Source organism: Thermothielavioides terrestris, chromosome 1, assembly GCF_000226115.1.
Source record: "Thermothielavioides terrestris NRRL 8126 chromosome 1, complete sequence".
Lineage (NCBI taxonomy): Eukaryota > Fungi > Ascomycota > Sordariomycetes > Sordariales > Chaetomiaceae > Thermothielavioides > Thermothielavioides terrestris.
In genome coordinates this window covers 1,852,920-1,871,056 of record NC_016457.1, presented here as the reverse complement: position 1 = coordinate 1,871,056, position 18,137 = coordinate 1,852,920, and the positions used below count along the sequence as shown (strand labels likewise).

The following is an 18,137-nucleotide window of genomic DNA, read 5'->3' as shown; positions in this document are numbered from 1 at the left end:
TGACCAAGGCGGCTATATCTCTTCACTATTAGGTTCTAATACGCCACTTAACCTGCTGGGCAGTCACAAGCGTTCAACGCATCGAGTCTTGTCCCTGTCGTCGTTGTGTTGTTGTTGGCGCCACAGTGGCTATGCCTGCCTCGGATGTGGCGTTGCCCTGAGGGGCTGCGTACCGTAGTTAGGTCGGAGTACTTATGACGTCAGCACGGCCCCGCCATCGGACCCCTCTTGATGATGCGTGGCAACAGCATTCGTCATGCATCCGGCGCAGCACACGCCGAAATGGGGCTGTTCAGCGATCGCGATATGCGATCGTCCCTGAGATCGGCGACGTACAAGGCGGTACAGTACGTTTACTGTGTAGTTTGGACAAGGAACGGACAAGGTCGCACTGCTGTCACTGACCGCGGAAGGAGGGTCGGACGGATTTTTGGCGGGGTCCAGGAACCGGGCCTCAGACGGTCAACTCGTGGCCCTTCGACAGTGATGCAACAGGCCACGCTGCCACAGCCACCTTTTTGTACCCCAGAAAAGTGGCCCAGTGTGCTCGGGTCCTTCCAACGTCCAAGTGGCTGGTGACACGAATCTGCCCTTTAAGTCCAGTTGGTGTCCCTCTACTGCAGCGTATCTGGCGCTTGGGTGATCGCTTTTGTTTCCCGGCCTTTCTTTCTCCTCTTTATTTTCACTCAGACGACCGCCCTAAATGCTGAGTCTTCGGCAACAAGGGCACATCATCGAGCTTTCCCACTACACCCTCGAATAGCGGAATTCATTCTCAACTGCCTTGACCACCAGCGTTCCGTCGTCCATCAAATCTTAACACATTAGCAGCAAAGTCGACCTCCGTGTCATGGGCGCGGCCTCAGGAATCGCCCTGCGGGGCACGCAACTCTTCATCCGAACGATACAGTTCTGCTGCGCTGCCATCGTGCTGGCCATTTTCTCGTACTTCCTCGCGACCCTGAACATACACAACTTGCCGATCGGCGTGTGGGTTCGGGCGGTGGAAGGCATCTCGGGTGCCGCCGTTCTCTACACCGTTCTCGCCCTGCTTCTGCTCTGCTGCGTCGCCGGGCATTCGTTTCCCTCATTCGTCGGGACCGTCTTCGACGTGGCCTTCATCGCCGGCTTCATCTACATCGCGTTTGAGAACCGCGGAGGCGCGTCGTCCTGCACCGGGGAGGTGGACACGCCGTATGGTAGGGGGAATGCGGATACCAACGTGGTGGACAACGGCAGCGGCGGGCTCACGACGCTGCCGAGCCTGCGGCAGGCCTGCAAGATGGAGACGGCCTGTTTGTCGGTGTCGATCGTGGCCATGTGAGTTCCTTGCACTCGTTCTGTAGCCGCACACTGCCCGAGCGTATGATCCTGACACCGTATCCCACCGACAGCTTCTTCTTCGCCCTCTCTCCCTTCGTGAGCCATGCTCTAGTCCGCCACCGCCGGAAGGAGAAGCGCTTCGGCCCGTCCCCGGCAAACAACTACACCGAGGGCTCCGGCGCTGCGCCCAAGCGCTTCAACTTCTTCGGCCTCGGCCGCAAGCGGACGGCTGCGACAGATGCGGGCCCAGACCCCAATGCGTTGCCGAAGCACACCACTCCGAATGACATCCGCGAGAGTTATGCGACCGAGCAGACCCGTGTAGGCAGCAGTGGCGGCGGGTACGGCGGCCTGGGCGACGGCACCGACAAGTATGAGTCGCCGTGGGCGAATCGCGGGAACGACATCCCGCTGGCTCATTATCCCAACGCGAGCACGGGGTACCGGTATGAGAACAACGGCGACGTGTACCGATAAGGGGAGACGACCGGGCCGGTAGGACTGAACTGTGAAGGTGCAACAATCTGGCAGAGTTTAGTAACCCAACGGAAGTGAAGACGTGGACGTAATCAATACGTTTTCGAGCAAAGGGTCGGACAGGTTTCAAGCGGATTCACAAGTTACCAGAGAGAGATCACTTGGCTTTACAACAGTAACCTAATATGGGCTGAACGCGTGTGTACTGTTTTGTCTATGCAGGCTCGGCAAGTCCGTCATTTCGTCTTCTTCTCCCCCCTTTCCCGCTCCCTCTCAAACGCGATCCGTCGCCTCTCCTCCCACTTCTCCCACCCAGCTTGGCACAAATCCTCCATCACCACCAGGTCCCTCACCCGGAACCACCTCGCGATGGGCAACTCCAGCGCCCACGCCAGCGTGCCCGTCTCCCTCAGCGCGTAGGTCACGGCGAACCACGCGGCCGCGCACCCGGCCCCGGCCGCGCAGCCCGCCAGCACCTGCCGCACCGTGTGGTAGCCCAGATAGACGCGGCTCCACGCCACGGCCGCGGCCACGAGCAGCGCGCCCGCACTCACCACGGCGCGCTCCGCCAGCGTCCACGGCGCGTGCGAGTACGCCTCGATGGAGGCGCCGAGCGCGGGGAACCCGCCGGCGCGATACGCACGCGGGACGTCAGTCAACAACGACGACGACGGCGGCGACGAGGTCGACGGGGGACCGTTCCGCCCATTCCCATTCCCACTCCCATTCCCATTCCCACTCCCACTGCCACCGCCACCGCCCCTCTCCCCGACGGGAACGACGGGCATCGGCCGCTGCGGCCGGTGCCGCACCAGCAGGAACAGGCTGAGCGCGACGGCCCAGAACACGACGAACTGCGCGTGCGAGCTGGGCATGCCGTACCCCTTACCCACGGGGCTGCCGATGCCCGCGGGGCTGCTCCCCGCCGCCGCCACGCGCCGCGGCGGCCGCTCCTCCTTGATCAGGCGCTTCAGCGCGAAGTTGACCGCCTCGCAGGCCAGCTGGCCCGCGAAGAGCAGCAGCACCTCGGCCTCGCGCGTCGCCCAGAGCAGCGTCGCGTAGGCGACGCAGAGGGCCTGCGGCAGCAGGGAGAGGAAGGCGCATAGGTAAGAGATGGGGTCCTCTGGGTTCTGCAAGTTGTTGTCAGCGGAGCCGGGGTGGTGGGTTAGATAGATGATACTTTGGAACGGGGAAGGGGGGTTGGGGTTGGGAAAAGGGGCTTGGGGGAACGCACATAGTAGACGTGGGTGAGAGAGAGCGAGGCGAGGGGCGTGACGTCGTCGGCCATGGTTGAGCTTGAGGTTGGGGAACAGAGTCGATCGTGAGCTGGAGGGCGACTGGAGGACACGGCGAAGTATTTGAAGGGTGGTGCTTTGTTTGCTTGTCACCGCATTTCTTTGCCTTTGGTTTGAAAGGGACGGCCCGATGCGGAAACCAGGCGCTCCATGCGGTGGGTGTCGTTGGTATGCTGCAGGTGGGAGGTGTTTCGGCGCTGCACAAAGGCTGGTGAGCTGCCATGCAGACAGCTCGGTGCCGTTGGGTCTTGGCAGCGCCCCCTGCCTCACTGTTATGCACTGAGTGCTGTAACCAATCGGCTCAGCCCGCCCCACGGCCCAATGACTTCTCGGCCCAAGCAGCCCGGGTTCCATGTGGATCCAACACCGCCGTAGGTCTTGCATCCGCTGTGGCCGGGACGAGTCATATCCTAGTGTAGTCATCGATCTCCGGTCTCGACGGATCGATGACAACTGGAGAAGCGCAAAGCAGTTAGGGTTGCCTCTTGCCCCTTGAATTTTTCAGTCGTTCGTTGAGTGCGAAAAGACGGCGCCATGAACTGCAGCACCTGCGATCACAGCATTGCTTTCACTTCTTCGGCCGGGCTGACGAAATACCTCAACGTGCTCTGGCGGGGCCCACTGCTGCAGCTGTCAAAACGCCGATAGCCACGACTGACTGACATATATTCCGCAAGTTGAACGGCATTTGCCTGTCGTCACTTGCGCATGGAAATCATCGGTGCAGTCTCACCTTCGCTACATCGGTGCTGTGACTGCAGGTAGACATAGACCCGCGGTCGCACTCGAAGTTATTCTCGCCCGCTGCGCCAATATCAGCTTCGCCCCGGGAAGCAAGCCTGCGGACGGTCCAGTGGCGACGGGGGAGCCAAATGGCTGATGACCTGGACGATCCGCGTGACGTTGAGCTCGGCTCCCTGTGCGCCATCTACCCCGAAATCCAGCAGCTGCGACCCGAAGATCCATATACCATCACGCTTGACATCCCCGTCACCCCTTCGAAAGCCGTTACCGTCTTCTTCCCCGCGGCCGCCAACGATGCGGTACCCCCGGGTGCGAGCGGCGCCACAAACGGCACCGGCACTTCCGGCCCAGGCCAACAAGGGCCCGTCGATTCTCACGAGGTAGCGCACCTGCCCCCGGTGCAGCTGGAGATCGTCCTGGGACCGCGATATCCCGCCGAACAACCGCCGGAGATCTCCATCTCGACCACTCCTCCGTGGCTCCCCGAAGATACCGTCAAGCAGCTCAAGGACGATGCCCCCCGGCTGTGGGAGGAGATGGGACGTGACATCATGGGCTTCACATACATCGATCATGTGCAGCAGGCCGCCCACAACGTTTTTGGTCTGGTGAACGAGAAGGGCTCGCTCGAGGTTGACCCGAGGCACAAGATTGCCATATTGGACTACGACATCAAAGCGAGGAGGGCGGCGTTCGAGAAGGAAACCTTTGATTGCGGCGTGTGTCTCGGTACGTCTTGCTGGCTCGGTGCTGTTGGCTCTGGGGGCGTCGAAATATGTCTTTTACAGGTTTCCCTGTCCAAGTCCGCAGAAACATGTACTAACCGATGCGCAGAACCGAAGAAAGGCGCAGTTTGCCACCGGATGCTTGACTGTGGACATGTCTTCTGTGTCGCATGTCTCCAGGACTTCTACAACAACGCCATCAAGGAGGGGGATATTGCGGCGGTCAGATGCTTGGCTCCCAATTGCGCAAAGGAGCGCTCAAAAGCGACCTCCCCATCCGGCAAGAGACGCAAGAAGCCGAGGACATTCATCAACCCCAGCGAACTGCTGCAGATACCCCTCGACGAGGAGACGGTCAAACGCTATGTGACGCTCAAGTACAAGATGGAGCTCGAGTCGGACAAGAACACAGTGTACTGTCCACGGCCATGGTGCAACGGCGCCGCGAGATCCAAAAAACATAAGAAGCCCCAAGGCCTGGAACTGGCGGAAGTCTCGGACGAATCAGACACGGAGGACGAAGACGAGGCGGACCATCCCGATGGCGAGGGCACATCCAAGCCTTACAAGCCAGCCGAGGAACTGCTGGCTATCTGCGAAGAGTGCAGCTTCGCCTTTTGCAGCCGCTGCTACCAGTCGTGGCACGGCGAATTCTTCCGGTGCACGCCACGCCGGGACAAGCAAGAGCTGACGGCCGAGGAACTCGCCTCCCTCGAATACATGAAGCTGCACACCACGCCGTGCCCTACGTGCGGTGTACCGGCGCAGAAGACGCACGGCTGCAACCACATGATCTGCTACCGCTGCCAGTCGCATTTCTGCTATCTCTGCTCGGCCTGGCTCGACCCCGGCAACCCTTATCAGCACTTCAATGCGGCACCCGACGGGCGGGTCACCGGCTGTTACATGCGTCTGTGGGAGCTCGAGATGGGAGACGGCGACGACGTCGGCATCGGCTTCGAGGGCGGCCCGGGCGGGGGCGCAGGCCGCGGTGCGCCAGCGGTCGTCGTCCTTGCTCAGGAGCTCGTCCCTGAGATCGAGGAGCCCGAGGAAGAGGACCTGGCAAACCAGGCCATAGGGAACGAAGCCGCAGCGCAGCCCGAGGAGGCGCATCATCTGGACGGCGGGCAAGTCGGCATTGCCCGCGAGGGCCCGTTGGTTCTCCGAATAGCTGCCAACCAGCCGGCGGCGCCGGGCCGCGGAGGACCTCGTGGTCGACAGCCGGGGGCAGCAGCAGCAGCACCTCAGCCTGCCGCGGCGCCTGTCCCGGCTGCTGGCCGAGGAGGAGCGAGAGCAGCGCGGAATCAACAACCCGCGGCAGCGCGGGGTGGAGGGCCACAGCAGCAACATGCAGGCCGTGACGCAGGACCGGGAGCAGCAGTGCCGAGAGGCGGACGCGCAGGAGCAGGGGTTGGCGCCGTCGCAGGGCCGCGAGGACGTGGCCGAGGCGGAGGTGCCGGCGCCGGCGGTGCAGGTCCTGCTGCTGCCGCGCGTCGGCAAAATAATCACAATAACCCCGCGAATCATCCAGCAGAGCGCGTGCAGCGTCGCAATGCCAACAACGGCGGCGGCGAGGGTCTCGGCGACGACGAGCTGGCCCCGCAGCACCAGGAATGGGTCAGGCAGTTTGTCCTGGCTGCGTTGAACGACGAGGAGGATATCTTCATCGACATGGGGTTTTAGATCAGACGAGTTTCTTTTGCGTTCCCGCTGGCATTGTGGCTTCTCCTTTTTGTGCCTGCCTAGTTATCCAAGATACCCCCTGATTGAAGAACATAGACTGTAGACAGGCAGACACAGCCAGCTTTATATGCATGACTACACAGTTATCCGTTCAGGATGTTTTCTGCCTACCTGCCTGCCTGTGCCCGCGCCCCGTTTCGACCACGGCGGAGAGCCTGGTGTGCGTTGTCATCGCTGGCCCCCTGGGCCTGGGCTCAGCTCCTCTCTAGGCTGCTTGTCTGCGCTGCCGGTGTTCCATGTTTCCTTCCCATGTGGTGTTTCGTCTTTGGGATGGATGTCAGTACTTTTGCGGCTGATGGGGCGCTGTCTATTCTGTGCTGTGCTCTGCTGTGTGCTGTTCTGTGTTCGCGCGGCTGCTGGCGCCGGGGTGGTTCGTTGCTACATAGTTGAACTACATGGCAAGCCGGGTTAACGAGGACTTGCTTGGGCCTGCTTGGACGTATTGTAGGCACGGAAACAGTAACTAGGTGTCATGGATGTGTGGTTATGTCCTGTGGGACGTTGCCTGGATGCCGGATCACAGCACACAACACACGGCACGCGGCACGCAGGAGGCAGACCGCAAGAGGCATGGAATATGGGACTGGTAACATATGTACAGGTGCCAGCATGGACAAAGTAGGCATACGCAATCACGTCCGCGGGTCTCCGGAATCAGAGCAAGGTAAGAAGTAAGCAGCTGGGTAGTCGGGGTGCTAAGTAAGTAGCATGCATACGGCGTAGTTTGACACCGTCCACCATACATGGTAGAACCGCAGGATAGACTTACGCAAGCCACGGGAGAAATAAAATAACTTACTTACCCTTCGGCTTGGGTCAACAGTCTTGCCGCTGGGCACAGGAGTGTTGTCATGCTTCTACATTTGCCCTGCCGTGTTCAGAACAAGTCCTCCCACCAGTCCAGCGACACAGAGCAGAGAATTGGAGAGAGATATGTAATACGGAAAGCGAGCAGCTGCTGGACATACACGGCAGGGCTTTTACCACGACCGCCTCTCCCATCACGGAGATAACTCTGGAAGAGCCATCTTTCCCTAGTGACCATATATGTACTTGCTACCGTACCTCCACGCCTCCAAGTACACACCGATCGATGTACGCGCAGGAGCAGACCGTGCTAAGTCACATTTTATTTCGTGCCGCAGTGTCCCAAAGGAGGCCTGCGGAGAATATAATTCTGTCTCGCCCGCATGGGCTGGGTGACATTGACGCGACATCAACCCTTCTTTTTCCCCCGGGGGGCAGGAAAGCGGGGGATACGTTGCTGTGTCCAAGAAAATCTGGACAAATTCAGCGTCCGGGTTGCTGCGCTGCGCTGCTACTTCGCCCTCCTGTTATCTGGGTATGTACACTACACTACACTAGTGTCCATCCTCTGCGTAGGTTACTGTGTAGGTCCCCTTAGCGGGTCTTCGTTCCAGAGTCTAAGGGGAGGAGTAGCTTTAGGCCTTTTCTTTGCTCGGCGGCCCCTGACGAAGGTGGCGTCGATTTCGACAGACACTTTACCTGGGCTGAGAGACTGAGCAATCGTCTAGGGGGGCGAAGTCCTGAAGTCCTGCTGGCGATGGGCGAGCCCTTGACGGCGGGCTGGTCCCGACTCTCAGCGCCGAGCATGCGCCGGTCCGGGACTCAGCCGATCTGTAGGTCGCATCGAGAGAGGCAGAGCACAAGAGGCAGCGACGGGAGCGAGACCCAGCGTCCTCCGTCCCGGAGCGCCACCTACGCACTCTCTGATCAACCGTTCCAGACTTCTTCTCCCCCTCTTCCCCACTTCTTCATCCATCCATCCGTCCATCTATCCACTCAGCCGCCACACCTCCCCCCTCCCCCCCCCCCCCCAAGACGCAGACACAGAGGCTGGATGGGCTCTCGTCATAGGGACCGGCCGGCGACCAAGCATCGGCCGATATTACATACAGTACATACATACCGCGGTAGCACCGGTACACCACGCAGGGCCCCCCCTCGCTGCCTCTTTTCGGGCGTCTGCACTGACCAGGAAACTGGGCACCTTCTGTTCTGGTTTGGCTTGCTTGCCCCATCCGGCCAGTTAGAGTGACAGTGGCGATGGGGACGGCGGATCTCAACCCACCGGGCTCATCTCTCCTTTCCCTCTTCTTTCACATTGCTCGGCACCCTTTGTGGTTCGCCCCGACCTGGGTATGGGGTACGGACGGAGTACCACTGGACTGAGGTGCAGGCAACCATGGTACCGCAGAGGTCCTGCGTGGTCGTAACCCGCTGTCGAGAGGATGAGTCCAGAGGACGACACAGAGGTCAATGCGCCAACTTGACTTGCCGGCCTCTTCTTACATGCCGTGTTTCTCGGGACGTCGAGAGCAAGTCCTACGGTACGGAGTAGACGGGTTCGGTGAATGGAAGGGACGAAAAGCTCGCGTGGTTCCCGCAAGTTCGCCCGCAGTTCCTTCCCCTCTCCCAGTGTTCCGACCGGCCTGTCACGGCGTTGCCTGCAAGCGTGCAATTCCCGTTCCTGATGCTGGGAGAGATCGGTGAAAGTGGTGGTAGTGTAGTACTGGACAGGTCCTGCTGGACGCTGCATCCCCACAGATCGTGCGATGGCCTGTCAGTATGTAACTGTGCAGGACACGGATACACTACACTAGTGTCCATGCCGTGATCACATTGTTACTCAGACTCCACTCACAAAAGGGCTTGAAGCCAGTTGGTATGAGAGGAGACCGGCGTCCAAGCTTCGAGGCCAATCGGACGAGAAACGTCCCGATGGCCGTTTGCCCTCTTTTTTTCGCCTCTTTCGATATTTGGCCGGTACCAAACTTGCAAGCCCGTCCATGCTGGTTTTTTTCTGTCGGTGTAAGGTCAGGCCTGCGCGCTCGTGCCTGGCTCCAAGATGTGGCAGCCCAGGGGGCTAGGATGGCGCGCTTCGGTACTTGATTCCGCAAGCGCAGCCAGGGTTCTGATCCATGGGTAGTGAAGTGTACAGTGCATGTACATTCGAGCCGGGGTGAAGGGTGAAGGGCGCCTCATCTCCCTCGACGCGACTCTTTCTGTTCCTCTCATTGCCCTTCCTGTCGCTGGTAGTCCATCTGCTCTCGGAGGAGATGTTCAAACGGGAATGACGACCGTGATGAGGGAAGTGCGGTTTATGCAGATATTGGAGACGCGAGCCTTAGTGTAGAATTCGGGCCGGTCGCCCCAAGTTTCCTTTTGGTGCCTCGGACAAGCCTTCGTCGGCTGCAGGGACATCGCGAGTGGGGTGTTGTGCCTTGACAGGTTTGCCCGTCACTCGCGCTGCAACGTCACCAACCAGAAGGGGGGGCCCTTGGCTTTCGGCATGGGTTTTGCACCCTAGTATAGCGTCGCGTTTCGCTGACCGTCCTCCGCCGCAAATAAGAGCAGCCTAACCAGGGCCAGGGCGGAAACAGTTGCTCGGTTGTGGGGAGACAAAGCAACCAGTCACCCTCACCATCGTCGCGAATGTTTTGAGTGCTGTGAATGTTTCAAGCTCCGCGCACTACGCAGTAGTGTAAACGCGACACTGCTGGGGGTTGGCCGACGCGTCGAAAGACTTCTGCCTTGATGTTCCGACAGAACCCCGAGTATGCAAGACCCCAGTAGCGGTGGGGAGGCCCTTACTGTGAAGGACTCTCGGATCGGTGCCGAAATTGAGTCTCCGGAATCGATCGGCTTGAGCGATGTTTTTTTGAGTCAAGACACCCTTTCACTCTTCAAATTTTAAAGTTCCGGCGGAGAGAAAGTGGGAACCTACGCGAATCGGGTTGTGGAGGTCAAAACGGGTCGTGGAGCTTGAGCGAAGATACCTATTCTTGGATAAGCCCTTAGTGTAGTCTGGCAATCTCCGGACCGGTTCATGGAAAGCCTTGTCTGTTCTTCTCGAGCTGGGTTGCTGGGTTCAACGAATATCTCCACTATCTGGTCAGACTCGACATGGCCCACGTGCGAGGCTCTGTGGAAACTTTAAGTCTGTTGTTGGACCTCCGTGAAACAAGCCAACTTACATGGTACACGTGTGCGTTAGTTCAGAACTTATGGTAGTAACTAAAAAACGCACAGCTGAGCAGGATTTCACGTTAGTTACGCGCGTACGATATGCAAGCAGAGTCCGGTCTCGGCAGCAGGCGGGAAGTTGCTGTGTGTGCAGCTTGTTGGGCCATCTGCTAACTCACGGACGTTAGTTACCAATTCAAGGCTGGTATCGTGAACGGGGCATTACTGCCGGCACCAGAATGGTTTGGCCTGTTAGCATGGAAGGGGTCTGGCGTGCAATTTGGATCAGGTTCTTCGGAAGCACGGCAAGGCCGCTGCCTGGCGGACTTGGGGAAGGCGCAGGGCGTTGCCGAGGCGCGCTCCACTCCTGTCACGTACCTAGTGTACACAGTTATGAGCGTCTTCCACCGACAGACAAGCAGCCTCGTTGACGCCAGTGAGTTAACTTCCTGACCTTAGCTAAGGTAGGTACCCAAATCCGGCCCGTACTGCGTACGGATTAGTGTAAGCAGTGTATTCCCGAAACCGCCGGCGCGCTAGCGTTAGGTGCCCTAAGAAGCTGCCCGAGGTGAGCGCGCGTGCGTGGTCGTGGGCCGCGGAAGGCCGGAAGGCCGTGTGCGCCGCCGATAACGTCCACCCATGGGCCTGACCTTCAAGGCTCAAGCGACGCTGCTGGCTGCTGACGAGTCCAATCATGGGCATGGCGTGCAGCATGCAAGCGACGCGAAAATGTGGTGGTTGCGGTTGAGTGGAGCAAGCCGAGGAGCCTTCTAGGTTGCCAGGGAAAGGCATTGGTACTGTCACTGCTGTGGTGCATACCTGAGGGAAAGCGAACAGCGCCACGATCCACGCAGCCGCACCTTGTTTTCCCAGCTGGGCAATTGGATGATGCGATTGGCTGGGAAATTGCAAGTGCCGCCGAATCGGCCCTTCCAGGCTAAAGTCGCTGGCGCAGTAATAACGGCGCCCCTCTTGTAAGTCCATGGACATAAGGTGGGAGGTATGTACACTACATTAGTGTACGGTACATATAGCCTGCGGCAGGCACCCCCGGATTCGATTGGCAGGGTGTCATCCCGTGAGGCAGTTTTGCATGGCGCCGATGGCTTCCCGCACCCACTGGCAGCTTGCAAGTAAGTGTAACGTTAACTAACGTTATCGTGGTGCCATCAGCCTCCTGGATTCTGGGGTCGGCAGCTGCGCACACAGTCTGCAGTCTGAAGTCTGAAGTTGTCACTTACTGTGCAGGTGCTGGTAACTTACCGCCACCTCGCTCGATGTTCATATGCTGCTGTCACCTTTTCCTCGCCCCTGAAAAGAGGAACGGGGGCGGAACAAAGGGACGGCAGCCGTTTGTTTCGCACAACCACAATCCACAGGACTGTAAAGAGGTAGTTTAACTGGGTAACGGTTCGTCACTGACTGACTGACTGGGTCTCGTGGAACTCTGCATCAGATATTGAGAGATGCTACTAGTAGGAGTCCGTCTCCAAGTTTCTAGAATGCTTCTGTTATTTCTCCGTGCTTCCTTAGTATAGTAGAGCACGCCTTTGATCCTGGGATCAGCGCATGAACCTGCAGCAGGTAGATTGAAGTCAGGGAAGTCCAAGTCCCAGGGGCCTGGTGCTGAAGTCGGGAGCTGCGGATTTCTCGTTAGGTAGGGCTGCAGCCCGTTCCCTCCTCCACAGCCAGCCTAACGCGGGCGGTGCGGAACAATATCGAGTGTTTCTTTACTTAGAAGACCCTCAATATCGTCGCGACCACGCCGGGGGGCACCCCGGGCGCGGGCAATTTGATGATCCAGGTCGAGAATGTCGAGAACGCAAGTGTGGAATCTACTGTGTACGCATCTCTTCGCAAGCGCGCTCGAGAAGCACGCTGCGAAGAGATGCGCGCGTTGGTCCTGCTGCTTGAGTTGAGCGGTCGTCCGCATTCTGCCGCTGAGGTTACTGTTGCTGTACGGATTATATGGTACACTGGGTGTAGTGTCATCCGGTACTCTACACTAACGCTACTGACGATGACATGCATACCAGTTACTCGGATGCCGGTGAGTTTGTTTGCCTCGCAACCCGGAAGCTTGGCAGTTTCCGTTGCGTTCCGGTGCCCCATCCTCTTGAGGCAGCGCCCATTCGCCTTCTGCTGACCGCCGTCCGATTTATCGCGGCACTTACCTACCTAACTACACTACCTAATGACATCGGGACAGGCCGCTCGGTTTGCGGCCTCACCCCTCCTCCAGCACAGAAACGGGGCAGGTCTGCCGCAGGAGACACTCCCCGTTAGGGAAGGTTCGTCTCAAGGTGAGGTGGGGACGGAGATCTTCGTTTACACGGCGGGTCGGAGGATGCTGCTGAAAGGAGCTTAGTGCGTACACTACCATCATCCAACCTGAGCCGAGAGATTTGGTGCTGCAATCTCACACGCAGCCACCCCACCGTGCTGGCCTGCTCTGAAGTGGAGGCGATGCTATCGTCCTTGTTCGCAGGAATCGTGATAATTGCCCAGTTGGTTACCATCTTTGAGCCCGTGACACACCACTGACACTGGCGGCTGAGAGTCTTTTGGTAGGATGCCATCACCCGCCTTCGGCCCAGAAACAGAGCAATGGTAGACAGGGCAATCGAGCTTGCAGCTTCGTCGTAGTGTAATCAGGGCACACCAGTGTAGTGTGTAGTACACTATATACACTGGTACGCTACACTACTGGGGTGATGATGCGGGGTGGGTAGGAGGGTGTCAGTGGCAGGCTGCGAAGTGCCAGCCGGGGGGTCATTGCAACGCCGACCCGTCAAGAGGGCAGGGTACACCCTGCACCAGGTGAGATTTCGTCTGCCCCAGCCTTGATTTCTGGTGTCAGCTGCCGAGAAATCGCATCTCTTTGATGAACGCCGCATGGCACACACGCACGAGGTAGGAAACAAACGTAAACGGCTGTGCTTTGTGTGCCCGGAAAACGGGCGAGAACTGAGTTGCGCGGAAGCAGTCGCGGCGGGGAAGCAGGGGGGTAAGTGTGGTTACCGCTATATTAGCCAGCTAATATAGCCTGTGAGCCGGCGGTGTTGATGTGGAGAGTGAAGGGAACAATCTCGGTCGACCGCTGCGCCCGGATCTCGCTGTTCCACAGGACGCTCACTTTCTTTGCTCAGGAGGCCAGCCTGGTTTGTGTTGATAGCGGCGAGTACCCATAGATTCGAGAGAGTTGCATCTAAGTATTCCGTATTCCGTAGGTTGTTGCTGATGCGCCACAGCTCGAAAAGAGCAGCCCAGTGCCTCGATCAAGCAGGTCTGATCTCGGTTTCTGCAAGCGCGAGGCGTTCTCTGCCGGCCCATTATCCTCATGGAGCCGAAGTGGCGCATGGCGAAGCTGCGACGCGGTACCCTTCTTTCCGCCATTTTGATCCTGAGGGCGAATCATTGTTTCGTTGGCTCCGGAAACCTGGGCACAAGGCTCAGGTAAGGTCTGCATACACTACATCGTGCGTCCACACACCACACACTCAGAAACATTGGACGGAATACTGGCATCGACCAAGACAAACCTTGTGAGCGTGATGTGAGACGCAAACACGACCATGGGCAACCGGCTGGCAGCTGGCGGGAACTTTGTTTTCGGACAGCACCACTTAACTACCGGGAAGAGGAGGTGGTTAACATGGAATCCATCAAGCACATGGCAACCAAGAACGTGCCATGACCCCTGCAGCACGCACACTACAAACGAACTTGGAGTTGCGAGGCGCCAGATGCGCCGCTGCTAACTATCCCATGGTGGTGGCGTTGCTTTTTTTCAAGGCCTGAAGCTTGTTGATTCTGTGTACGGTGTACATCAGAACGGTTATTCGCATGGGACATCTGGCTGGTCGCGATTTAGTGTAGTTGGCGAGACCTTGAGATGCGGATGAGAAAGGTCGCATCCGCAACCGCCCAGGGCTTGAAGATCTCGTCGAATCCTCCGAGCATCCCCTGACTTGGCCCGATGCGATCGCGATTGTAACGGCAGGCACACACAGTTGCAGTCGCAACGGAAAGCCACCGGTAACAGCCGGACGGCTCTGTGACGGGCAGAGTGGGGCACAACCGTCGTTTCCTGACATCGAGCCAAGAAGAGGAAAGTTTAAATCCTGCTGCAACACGGGGCCAAAAAGCAACCACTACACTACGGAATACTTTCCGTACACTACCACAGGCGCCCACGCCCACCCGCGTGCCACCTCCATACGTGTAACTGCCCGGGTATACTGGGGAATAGCGTCGACATGTCCGGGAAGATACCTGAAAGTGCATACACTACGTCGGTTGGGCCGTTCGCTGTTGCTCGCTTCGGGCTCAGCTCGTGTTGCTGTTATCTGTTGCGCTGTGCACCACGAGCTGTCAGAAAGCAATCAATTCAGGTACCTTCGTTAGCAAGTGCAGCCGTAGATTCCGACCTATCGGTCTTCAGCTGCAAGTGGAAGAGCAGAACGGAAAGCGAAGTCCCTGACAGCTTGCTTCTCATCAACAGGTCGGTGAGGCACTCCGCAAATACTGGGCCAGGATATCTGTAGTGTAATGGAAGGTCAGGTAGTGTACTGTGCCTTCCAGGTTGGCACACTGGCGGGCAGGTAACTTCGGTACCTCACGAAGCCCTGCGAAGGAGTTTGTGACGGCAGCGGCAGCCGCGACTCTTGCCCGACTCTCCTCCTCGGTCATTTTGGGACGAACTCCGAACTCCGCGCTCCCAAAGTTCAGAGTTACGCCTTTTCACCCGCTGCCGAGTTCTGTTTTTAGAAACAGCTCTGGACACTCACTCACTTCCCCGTCCCCAGCCTGCAGCGCAATTTGAAAATTCATTGAACTGCACACCTCAGCAGCTCGCGCGTGGCCTGCGGCGTGCGACTGTGGGAGTTTGCGACCGAATGAGGTCAGATCATGCTACGCCGTTGCCCCCGACCTCCAGCAAGGTGTGTGGCCGCCCTGCTCAGCCTCGCAATTACGGCTTGACCCCCAGTTCCTGCCAGCTTCTTTTCAAGGGGCCGAGCAGCTGCCCAGTCTGGACTTCGTGGGCAAGAGTCTCACGACGCCGACGCCAACCCCGATGCCGATGCGATGAAGATGGCCTTGAGTACACCCCCCTGCCACGACATCCAGAAGCTGCATGCACGATGCGGCAAGGACCTGTCGTTCAACACCGCCGGCAGGGAGCTTGTGAAAAGCTATGTGCACGTTCGGGGCCGTCCTGCTGGTCCAATCACGGCGGCGGTTGTGCTGGCCGTGCAGGTCGCAGGACGCAGGACGCAGGACGCAGCAAGCAGCAAGCAGCAAGTAGCCCAGGAGGTCCGTCCAAGCCACGGCCGGGCCTGCATTCGATGTGGCGCGACCCGCGCGGGCGCCGGGACATACAGGTAATTACCTACCTAGGTAGGTAGTTACTGTTACTGTGTACGGATGCACATAAGACATGCTGGCCGAGACATCGATCCAAGACATGCAAAACGAGACCCATGCGTCACGCGCAGCGCGCTGTCTCCACCGCATATCGCTGAGCAGGCCAAGGTCCACAGCAAATTCGGCTTCCCAGGTCAGATTCTTGCTGTCTTGCCGTCGCCGCGCATACATATATGGGACTGCCGTGCGACGACACTTCCAAGCAAGCAAGCGAGCAGCTCGATTCGACTCCTGTGGACAGCATCGGTAAAGCTCGACACCGATTAGTGGATTTTCCGCCGAGCTGGGGTGCAGCCTGCTCCGAGGAGTCGCTGCGCGCAAGCGGGTCCAGGCACCAGTTCCCTTTTTGGAATGTCGCTCAGCGCCGGCGTTCTCCCTGCCTCCTCAGGCTGGAGAGATCCTTGGCGCTCAACCGTGTCTGCCCTGTCTGCACCACCACCGAATCGGGCGTTGCACCACCGGGGGGCCCTAGCCCGCTTCCCCCCCCCCCCCTCCTCACCAGCTTTGGCAACTCAACTCCCGCCGAGGTCTTGTCTTCTGGAGGAGTGTATGTACATCGTCGAGGGAATTGTGACACGAGCTTCTGCACATCATCCCGCCAATGAACGTTACCTCTTCCTATCCAAGCTCTTGGGACCCGTGGGAGCCGTCGCCAACAGCTGCAACTTACATCGCTCTCACTGTTTTGGAGCTTTACAAATTGCGTATCACAGAGGCTGCCTTCTCACTCTCGCCGCGCCGATCAGCTGTGTGTCCTTCCTGCTTGAGATGGAGCACGAGACAGCGCGCTGTGCAACTCGGTTGTACGCTCGAGACTTGCCTCGGTCCACAGCAGAACCGACTGCCTCTTTCTGCCACCGCCTTAGCCCGGCCTTTCGGCGGAACTTGATTGTTTCGGCTAACTACTGTGTAGAATCGAAGCCCGGCGATATCTCCAGCAGTGATTTCGTTTAACTGCACATCGTACCATTGGCCAAAGGGTCGCCAACCGTCAACCACAATCGTGGACTGTGCACCACTGTCTCTTAAGGGTTCTGATATTGGCTCGCGCGGTGCTGTGTCTGGCGCGGGGAGACCATCCCATCTCCGCCAACCGAGCCGAGCCGGGGTCCTCTGGTTTCGCCGCCGGCCGACCCCGGTTCCGGTGGAGGGTAATCTTGTGAACCGAGTTTTTTCACCCCCCTCGACCCTCGCAAGAAGAGGGGCCCTTCCGTCACTGCGCTCATTACCCAACGGTCTTCTAGAAAATTGCGGGTCGCGAAGCTGCCCGCCCACTTCACCCAGTCAGCTCTCGGAGGATTCTCGTGCTAATCAGATGCCCCTGTTCCCTCGGCCGAGCATGGTTGTTGTCCCGGACCACCTGCTGCCTCGCTCACGATTGGGCGGAGGAGGGGACCGAGGACGGGTGTGCCGTCTGGTCCGCCGTCCCTTGCCCCCGTTTCTGATCGCTTGGCCGGGCAAGACAGAGGCGCGCGCCCCTCTCCCTCCCTCCCTCCCCCCACTTGAGCATCCGCTCAGAACCCCCATCCGCATCCCCACCGATGCTGCTCGCGGTCCTGCCATTCCCCATCCAGCCGGCGCGGCGCTATTCCGACTGCTGGTGCTGATGTTTCTTCCCGCTCGGCAGAGGAAAGGGAGGGCACGTCCCCCGCAAAGTCTGTTGACCGGTCTTCCGTGCATCCGCAGTGCACTTTCGCGGACATACCGCAGTATGTACTGGTACCTAACTCCGCCCCTCCGCTTGGCGTCCCTTGCTCATTAACTAACTAGTGAGCTTGGATGTATGTACACTGCAGTATGTGTCCTTCGTTTAGAGTCTCTACCGGGCCCCATCCGCCGTCGAGATGAAGGAGAGACTGCTGTATGCTCTGCGAAGTAGGCTTCGAGTGTCTCAACGCTGCCGATGACTAGCAGTAAATGCTCAGGAAGAGAGGCGTGCAACGCATCCTTGCCTCGCTTCTTCTGAAAGGGGACGAACCCCGGCCAGGAACCTTGCCCCATCTCGACTAGCAAGGGCCTTCGGGAATGCCTGCCAGATCGCCCCCCCCGTTGCTGAACCTCCTTCCCTGTATGGTTGGAGCGGTTCTGCACCAGCACTGCACGCCGCGTTGAACATTCCCTGAGAAGTCCACCCTTGGACCTCGCCTCAGAGGGCCCCTGCCGCACCACCCTTTGGGCCCAGTGCCGAACCCTTCTCATAAAACGGGCTCCGTCCAGGACCTCCATGTATTGGCTTACACATATCAAGTACATACATACATAGAGAGTACACACTGCCCGACGACCTGGTCGCGACCTGCTGTCCGCCCCCTCGCCATCATCTCTCCTCCGGACGCCTGACCGAATCCTCGCCCTCTTTTCCTTGTAGACGAAGTCCCCTTTCGCGTTTCCGCGGAATCTCACTCACGGACCCGGC

General features: G+C 58.8%; 4 protein-coding genes across 4 annotated transcripts; 3 read left to right on the top strand and 1 right to left on the bottom strand.

The window, feature by feature from the left end:
* Positions 1–715: 715 nt before the first annotated feature.
* Positions 716–1,918, top strand: THITE_2107101 (uncharacterized protein). Its single transcript, XM_003648952.1, has 2 exons — positions 716–1,320; positions 1,395–1,918. The coding sequence occupies exons 1-2, from the start codon at positions 851–853 to the stop codon at positions 1,798–1,800; spliced, it is 876 nt and encodes a 291-aa protein (XP_003649000.1). The 5' UTR covers positions 716–850; the 3' UTR covers positions 1,801–1,918.
* THITE_2107100 (uncharacterized protein) lies at positions 1,890–3,474 on the bottom strand. The gene is made up of 2 exons (XM_003648951.1): positions 3,035–3,474; positions 1,890–2,930 (listed from the first exon to the last, which is right to left on the bottom strand). The coding sequence occupies exons 1-2, from the start codon at positions 3,086–3,088 to the stop codon at positions 2,037–2,039; spliced, it is 948 nt and encodes a 315-aa protein (XP_003648999.1). The 5' UTR covers positions 3,089–3,474; the 3' UTR covers positions 1,890–2,036.
* Position 3,475: 1 nt separating this feature from the next.
* Positions 3,476–6,520, top strand: THITE_2107099 (uncharacterized protein). The gene has a single exon (XM_003648950.1). It carries the CDS (start codon positions 3,968–3,970, stop codon positions 6,245–6,247), a length of 2,280 nt encoding a protein of 759 aa, XP_003648998.1. The 5' UTR covers positions 3,476–3,967; the 3' UTR covers positions 6,248–6,520.
* Positions 6,521–10,234: 3,714 nt separating this feature from the next.
* Positions 10,235–11,522, top strand: THITE_2125290 (uncharacterized protein; the record flags this gene model as incomplete). Its single annotated transcript, XM_003648949.1, has 7 exons — positions 10,235–10,320; positions 10,382–10,438; positions 10,483–10,730; positions 10,807–10,862; positions 11,132–11,268; positions 11,329–11,427; positions 11,468–11,522. The coding sequence occupies 7 exons, from the start codon at positions 10,235–10,237 to the stop codon at positions 11,520–11,522; spliced, it is 738 nt and encodes a 245-aa protein (XP_003648997.1).
* Between the last annotated feature and the right edge of the window lie 6,615 nt (positions 11,523–18,137).

Excerpts from the sequence above, each read along its gene's own strand:
- THITE_2107100 (XM_003648951.1), bottom strand. The coding sequence starts at position 3,088 with ATGGCCGACGACGTCACGCCCCTCGCCTCGCTCTCTCTCACCCACGTC. Across the intron at positions 2,931-3,034 it reads CTCTCACCCACGTCTACTAT|AACCCAGAGGACCCCATCTC; the intron begins GTGCGTTCCCCC and ends AACAACTTGCAG.
- THITE_2107099 (XM_003648950.1), top strand. The coding sequence starts at position 3,968 with ATGGCTGATGACCTGGACGATCCGCGTGACGTTGAGCTCGGCTCCCTG.
- THITE_2107101 (XM_003648952.1), top strand. The coding sequence starts at position 851 with ATGGGCGCGGCCTCAGGAATCGCCCTGCGGGGCACGCAACTCTTCATC. Across the intron at positions 1,321-1,394 it reads TCGGTGTCGATCGTGGCCAT|CTTCTTCTTCGCCCTCTCTC; the intron begins GTGAGTTCCTTG and ends TCCCACCGACAG.